Source organism: Neofelis nebulosa, chromosome 8, assembly GCF_028018385.1.
Source record: "Neofelis nebulosa isolate mNeoNeb1 chromosome 8, mNeoNeb1.pri, whole genome shotgun sequence".
Classification (NCBI taxonomy): domain Eukaryota; kingdom Metazoa; phylum Chordata; class Mammalia; order Carnivora; family Felidae; genus Neofelis; species Neofelis nebulosa.
In genome coordinates this window covers 86617559-86625395 of record NC_080789.1, presented here as the reverse complement: position 1 = coordinate 86625395, position 7837 = coordinate 86617559, and the positions used below count along the sequence as shown (strand labels likewise).

The 7837-nt window shown below is 37.6% G+C and overlaps 1 protein-coding gene across 25 annotated transcripts in view; it reads right to left on the bottom strand.

The window, feature by feature from the left end:
• Positions 1-3279: 3279 nt before the first annotated feature.
• Positions 3280-7837, bottom strand: part of C2CD5 (C2 calcium dependent domain containing 5) — a 101465-nt gene continuing 96907 nt past the window's right edge. For all 25 annotated transcript variants that reach the window (XM_058743387.1, XM_058743391.1, XM_058743389.1 and 22 more), the window contains 2 exons: positions 5347-5493; positions 3280-4615 (listed from right to left, as the gene is read on the bottom strand). In XM_058743387.1, the coding sequence (XP_058599370.1) occupies positions 4484-4615; positions 5347-5493 (279 nt within the window). In that variant the 3' untranslated portion in view covers positions 3280-4483. The remainder of the gene's footprint in view (positions 4616-5346; positions 5494-7837) is intronic.

Here is a 7837-nt window from a genome sequence, read left to right as displayed (position 1 = left end):
GTCCCTTTTGTTCTGTAAGGTAATATATTCACAGGTTCTGAAAATTAGGCTGTGGATATCTTGGAGGGAGTGAGATTATTCTGCCTACCATAGATATATCGTGGTTTTTTTTTTTCAAGGATTTTTTATTTTCAAGTAACCACACACAACAAGGGACCCGACCCCACAACCCCGAGGTCAAGACTCACATGTTCCACCAACTGAACTAGCCAGACACCCCTGGGTTTTTTAATATTTAAAAATCTAACCTTAAAAATGTCTTGACTTTCCTCCGGGGAAAAGGCTAGGTTTTTAGGATAGCATTTATGTAACTATTCCTAACTTTTACTTCAGCCTGGCTCCTCATTCCCCTCCATTCATTCTATATTAGGTTTAAGTCGGGGTCAGTTGGGTTTCAGTATTTCAATAAATCTCCTGAAGCAGTATGCAAAATTTCATGTGTATGCTTATTTTTCTGGGGAAAAGTTCCAAAGTTTAGGTCAGATTCTCAAAGTACTCTGTGAAAGACCTTCCCCTGGGGGCGGGGAGGGGGGACTGCAAAACTGCTTGTAAATAAATGTATTACTTTCATACAACATACATTTTCATGCTTCCACACTTTTACGCATCCTGTTTCATGAAATTGGATTGTGTAGTGGAACAGGCATAGGCTTTGGATCTCCCTCAGGTCTCTGACTCACGCTAAGACTGACTAAGTGTGATGACATTTATCTAGGAAGAAATAATGAAGGGTATCAAGTTTGATGGGGAGCCACAAGATGAGAGCAATTCAGGACATGTTTGATGAACCTTCAAGATAGCCAAGAACTCAAGGGGAGATCATCTTAACTAAGGGAATCTAAGAAAGAAAAGAGTCATATTGTCCACAATAAAATTAAATGTTTGGATATGACAAAAGGTACACTGAACTGTGTTGATGCACAACAAAATAAGGGGAAATTTTGTCACATATGTGGCAGATTATCAACAAGAAAAAGCAAACTCTAAAGAACAGAAATTCAATTTTCATAGAACAGTGCCAACAAATAAAAAATCGTTTTATTCATGAGAGCCAAAAATGTTGTCCATATATAGATGCACCTAGAAATCATTGCACAAAATAAAAGCCATCAAGCATAAGATCTCATTTACACAGAAGGGGTAGTGGACTGACTGCAAAAGAACAGTAGGGAAACCTGGGGTGATGGAAATGTTTGTGTGTGCGTGTGTGTGGGGAAAATGTTCTTTTGTGTGATGGGTATGTCCTTTACATTGGTTACACAACTGAACCCATTTGTCATAGCCCCTTAAACTGTACATTTAGATTTTAATGAATGTAAATTATAACTCATCAGCAGATTAATAGAAATGTGATGGGAAAGTGGGAGAAAGCCAGGCAAAAAGGTAGAAAATAAAGCCACTCTATTTAAAAATTGTGTTTATGGGGGCGCCTGGGTGGCTTATTCAGTTGAGTGTCCGACTTCGGCTCAGGTAACGATCTCACAGTTGGTGAGTTCAAGCCCAGCATTGGGGTCTATGCTGACAGCTTAGGGCCTGGGACTGCTTCAGATTCTGTGTCTCCCTCTCTCTCTGCCCCTTCCCTGCTCACGCTCTCTCTCTCTCAAAAATAAATAAACATTAAAAAAATTTTTTTAATAAAAAAAAAAAAAAAAAATTGGGGGCGCCTGGATGGCGCAGTCGGTTAAGCATCCGACTTCAGCCAGGTCACGATCTCGCGGTCCGTGAGTTCGAGCCCCGCGTCAGGCTCTGGGCTGATGGCTCGGAGCCTGGAGCCTGTTTCCGATTCTGTGTCTCCCTCTCTCTCTGCCCCTCCCCCGTTCATGCTCTGTCTCTCTCTGTCCCAAAAAAATAAATAAAAAACGTTGAAAAAAAAAATTAAAAAAAAAAAAATAATAAAATAAAAAAAATTGTGTTTATGATCCCATGTATACATTAATGAAAAAGTGTATGTGTATGTGTGAAAAAGCTTGTCAGCAATCCAATACTGCAATCCAATGCTTGTATCATTGGCATACAAAGGACAGATCAGGGGATGGAAGCCAGACGGTAATGGATTATGGAAGAGCGGGAGGTGGAGGAAGTGCTCACTGCATGTAGCAAATTGGTTAAATTGTGTAGTTTACCTCTGGAGCAGCACTTAAGAATTAAAGGGATATATAGGAGGCATGCTGTAAACACTGTAGTAAGTCCCAGCACATCTGTTCAAAATGACCATTTTTGAGGGAATCCACACAAAGAAAAGAGCAGCAACTCTTGAGGTACAGAGTAACATTAGTTTTTCTGGAAGGAGACAGCATGGACTGATTATGCTTCAGAGGTGGAGCACAGGAGCAAATGGCCCATGTGAGCAGACAGAGGGTTAAGCCTGAGTAGTTAAGGAAACTCCAAGTTTTCTAGAAATCAGCCAGGCCTGATAATGCCACCCAGTCAGTTTTATGTTTACAATGGAGATAATGCCACATAGTCAGTTTTATTTTAAGAATTAGTAATAATGTATCTCTATGCATAGGACATGGCACAAAATAGATACTCAATTAGTGATATTCCTCTGCCTAGAAAGGACTCTAAAACATATTAAGCAATCACATAACAGCTGTTGGATGAATGGATGGATGGATAAAACTATGAACAAATAGTCAATTCCAGTGAACTGCACATTTTTCCAGACTGAGTTTAAATATCATTCCCTTTGGGAAGCTGCCTCCATCTCAAGCTACACACATTTTTCTCACTTAATAGTGTAAGTTTCAGAGCCAGATTGCCTGTGCTTGAATCTTGGCTCTACTATTTATTGTGTCTTTGGGCAAATCAAACTCTCTACTTGGCTTCCTCAACCACAAAATGGGGCTTCACTACAGTATCTACATCTACCTCATAGGGTTTCTGTAAATATTACGAGGGTTAATACAAAAATCTATTTGTGACGCTGCCTGGCACATAGAAAGCATTCAGTAAACATTAGCAATTGCTATAGTACCATATAGCACAGTTTACAAATTATTCACTTGTGTAGCCATGGAAGATAAGCTCCATGATCATAAGAACTTAGGTGTGCTTTGGTGACTGCCTAAAACTGTGCTCTGGGATCTAACAAGCATTCAACAAACAGATGTTGAATGTGAATACCTACCAAACAAAGACCATGAAAATGCCACAGTCCCAGCAGATGCACAACAGATGTTTGCTGACTGAAGGGAGGAATGGAGCCCATCGGGTGGGAAGGGGTTTCAGACTACTGGCAGTACTGCACAAGGGAGGCAAGCAGAGACATAGGGGATATTCCAGTTTATAAACTTTTTATTTAAAAAATAAAATTATAAACAAAATACAGAAAAATATTGACACCTGTGATAACAAGGAATTGATTCCTAATTTTTAGGGTAGTTTGTTATCCTGAAAGAGCGAAATCATGAGTTTTATACAGAAATTTTATTGTGCAAAGGAGGAATGTACTTTTTAAGGTTCATTTGCACTAGGTATTTGGCATTGACAGAAAAGGTGTTTCTACGTATACATTCAACACTCTGCAGCATATTTATATTCAAGTTACATCTCCAAATTCTATGCCAAATACAATCTAACTTACCATCAAAAATGCCTAAGATATAGTTCTGTTTATTTGGTAGGAGTGCAGTATGATTCTATTAAAAATAATTTTATACTCCTACTAGGTCAATTATATTTTAACTACTTCAACAAAACTCACTGACCTTTTTCTTCCCAGTTGAAGCCAAGCCTCTTCTAGACAAATTAAACACTAACAAAAACACTAACAAAATTTGGCCAGTTATAAAGTTATGTAGTTAATTTCTTCTTCCCTCCTTACAAACATTATTAAAACTTTCAATGGAAGGACACTCGTTCTAATAAATTACATTTTCTTTTACAGCAGTTAGGACACAATATGGATCCAAGTTACAGTAATTTTAACTTTTTAAAAGATGGCTGAAGCACTCTTCCCCTTCAGTTGTTACCAAATTCCAAACTCAGTTATCAAAATAAAACGCATTAAGAAACACACATAGATTTCTCAAAACTTTTCTCCATTTTCCCACACATTCCTCAAATCAGATTATTTATTCATTAACAATTTGTAAATTTCTTGCTTCGTTTCTCTCAATTACACCAGGGTAGTTATTATAATTTCTTGATAATCTCACCATTTTGTGTTTCAAAGTATGATTTTATTAAAGTCAACATAAATTACAGACAGCTTCCATTTCTGCTACAGTTCTCTGAGAAATCTATCTGAACTTAGTGAAGGGTCAAGATTTCATGGGGCGTGGCTTGGCAAACAAAACACCATGGTTTAAAAATTCTCATGCCTCCAAGAGATTAGAGACAAATCAAATCTACTCAAAATGTACCAATTCTCTCTTAATGATCTGAAATTAAGTTCACTTTTAAAAGTCCAGTAAGATAATTAAAGACAAAACAATGGAGACAGATGAATTTCATTTAGTTGAACTCTTTCTAATTTACTTCAGGTGGTAACTTCTCCTCCAGTACATGATGGCTGGCAGTTGGCGGTAGGCTGCTGGGTTGATACCACTTCTAACTCGGATTCACGAACAAAAACCACTGCATCACCACTTACATTTATAAGACACTGTGCCTAGACAAACAACAGGACATGTTTAATCACCAACTCAATAATATGCTTATAATTTTCTGTTATATTAGGGGCAGTGTTGCATAGCTGAAAAGCACAGGCTTTGAAGTCACTAGAGAAAAGACAGACAACCCAATAGAGAAATGAGCAAATGAAAAGAAGGCAACTCACAAGAAAACTGAAAAAAAAAAACAAAAAAAAATTAATAAGTTTTTTAAAGGAACAATACTGATAAATTTATTCTAAAACTGATCCTAAGTAACAGTCTTTTGCTCCCACTAACAGAATTATTTATTAGAGATACATCAACAGGAGCACCTGGCTAGCTCAGTGGGTAGAGCATGTGACTCTTGATCTAGGGTCAATAGAGCCTACTTTAAAAACAAATAAACAAACAAACTCTGATGTTATTACAGACATAGATAAAGAGTGTGGCCCCATCGGGATGTACTCTTCACTAGTATGGCAGTTAGAACTGGACAGTTCATAGTCCAAACTAGAGGTGGCTTTCACAGTAACTTAGGAGCAAAACTTCCAGAGATATTTAAGAAGATCTGGGATGTGAAAACAGTATGCCATGGTTACTAATATAGTTATTAAAACATGTTTTAAACATCTAGAATCCAAAAGCTCTGAAGAGCAATGCCCTTTGGTTGGGAGATGAATGGGAGGATGGGAAAGCCACAGGGGAAATCCTCAGGTTCCCTCACTGGATGTTTCCAGCTACATCTCACCTGGTTTTTATTTGGGTTCTCCATGAAGACACACTGCTTCATTATGTAGGAGACAACAGCATTCCCTCCTAATGCAGCGACATGAGCTCTCACCATTGCAAACACTTCAGCAATGAAAGCATGGAGAAAACCACTGACTCCTCCTTCCTAAATAGTAATATGCAAAAAATCAAACTATATACGTGGACATGAATGTATATAAAATGCCAAATAATATATATTAAAACATCTTAAATGATCTTAATATAATAGATGATCATTTTAATTTTCCTCATAACAGGTATCTGTTGCATGAATGAACAAACCTTTACTGCACACATGTCTGTGATGGGGATTAGTACCCTCACTTTACAGATGATGAAATCAAAGCTGTGGCCCTGACTAGCTATGACCACATAGCTAATAATAAAAAAAAAAAATGGCAGAGCAAGAATTCAAATTGTTTCTCCATCTTCAACATCTCCATCAAATCGTTCCTATCATTCACACAAATTGATGGCAAATATACATAATAAAACTTCTCTGCTATCCATATCCCCCATACTGAAGCATGTTCCAGGCACACTTGCCTTTTTATCAGTTTTCCATAGGTGTCAAGCACTTTTCCTTCCTCGGGGTCATTGTACATGCTGTTCCTGAAGGCTCCTCCCCAGTTTTCCACCAGAATAACTCTTAATTCCTCAGGTCCCTGTTTATACGTAACTCTCTCAGAGAAACCTTCCCTGACTATCAGATCTAAATTAAGTTTCCCTGTTATTTCCTCTGATAGCCTTTGTTGTATTTCTTTATATTACTTAACATCACTAGTAATTATGCATAAGTTACATGATTATTTGTTTAATGTCCACCATGCTCCAGTTCTACCAGACTATAAATTCCATCAGGTCAGAAACTGTCATCTGTTCTGCTCACAACTCAGTATGTGCACATACTGAGTTTTCCATACATATTTGTCAGGGAATGAAATCCAGTAGTTTGGAGAATGTTTTCAGTGTTCGAAAACAAAACAGAAACCAAAGTCTAGCTGAGAGCTTAAAATGCTGTTCAACCTCAGCTTTCTATGAATTTTACTGGAGGTTATTTACAGTCTAGGAAGAAATTTCAAACTTTAAACTGGAAGTGAATGGCAAAATTTAATGCACTGTTAGAAAAAAAATTTGACCAGATCACACCTTTCTAAAAAGCAGTAGTTTTGTAAAGGCTCTCTTTGTAACTGAGAAACTGAGGCATTTCAGCCTACTTCCAATTCATCATAGCTCAGGACATTTTTTCTTTCACTTATATCTGTTTCCTTCCTGCCTTTTAAATCTAGAAATTCTGATGGCAGAGTAACAGGGACTACAGAGGGTAATTCTTAAAAGATTATATAATTGTAAGCAAATAACTTATCAAGTAACAAATAAATTTGGGATATTATATTATGCCATACAGTTAATATTACAAATCTCTGCTGAAGAGAAATCCACTGTGAGGCAACATTTTGGGGCGTGGCTCTCAAGCAACAGAGAAAGCACTTAGGAAACAAAATTTTATGGATTAACATAGTGCAATAAGTACATGCTATTAAGAACAACTGGAAAGTTAATTTACCCATCTATACCAGCTTCTCACACCCAACTTTCTTTGTCAAATTTAAATGGACCTAAAAGCGTCACCTATTTTAATTCTATATTAAAAGGTTTTTGAGAATATATTAAGATAGCATCTTTTCTATCTCAACACAATGGAATATGATTTCCTAATTTATCATAAAGAAAACATCTATCTAATTAATCTGTCAGAAGTCATGCCCTCATTTACAGAAAAATATTTATGTCTATTCTCTGCCAGACACTGTGCCAGGTGCAGAATGGTGAGTACGATATTAAAAACATCATGATAGGGGCGCCTGAGTGGCTCAGTCAGTTAAGCATCCAACTTCGGCTCAGGTCATGATCTCACGGTCTGTGGGTTCAAGTCCCACATCAGGCTCTGTGCTGACAGCTCGGAGCCTGGAACCTGCTTAGGATTCTGTGTGTCCCTCTCTCTCTGCCCCTCCCCTGCTCTCTTTCTGTCTCTCAAAAATAAATAAACGTTAAAAAAAAATTTTTGTTTTTAAATAGCAGCCTCCCCATTGGAAAAAAAAAAAAAAACAAACCCAGCATGAGGGCAGGGTGCCTGGGTGGCTCAGTCGATTGAGGGTCCAGCTTAGATCATGATACCAGGGTCATGGGATTGAGCAGAGCACTGGGCTCTGTGCTGAGCGTTCATTGAGCCTGCTTAAGATTCTCTTTCTCCCTCTCTTTCTGTCCCTCTCACTATCTCAGGCTCTCTCTCTCTCTCTCTCAAATTAAAAAAAAAAAAAAGTATAAGGGTTATTATTTCTAAGGAAGTACAGAAACACTGATGATGACACAATGGGAAAAAAAGCATAGTTAAGGCATCTTTATAATGCATAGACTTTAAAAAAAACAAAGTGCTGCAGAGTTTATTAAGTTTCATACCTCAATAA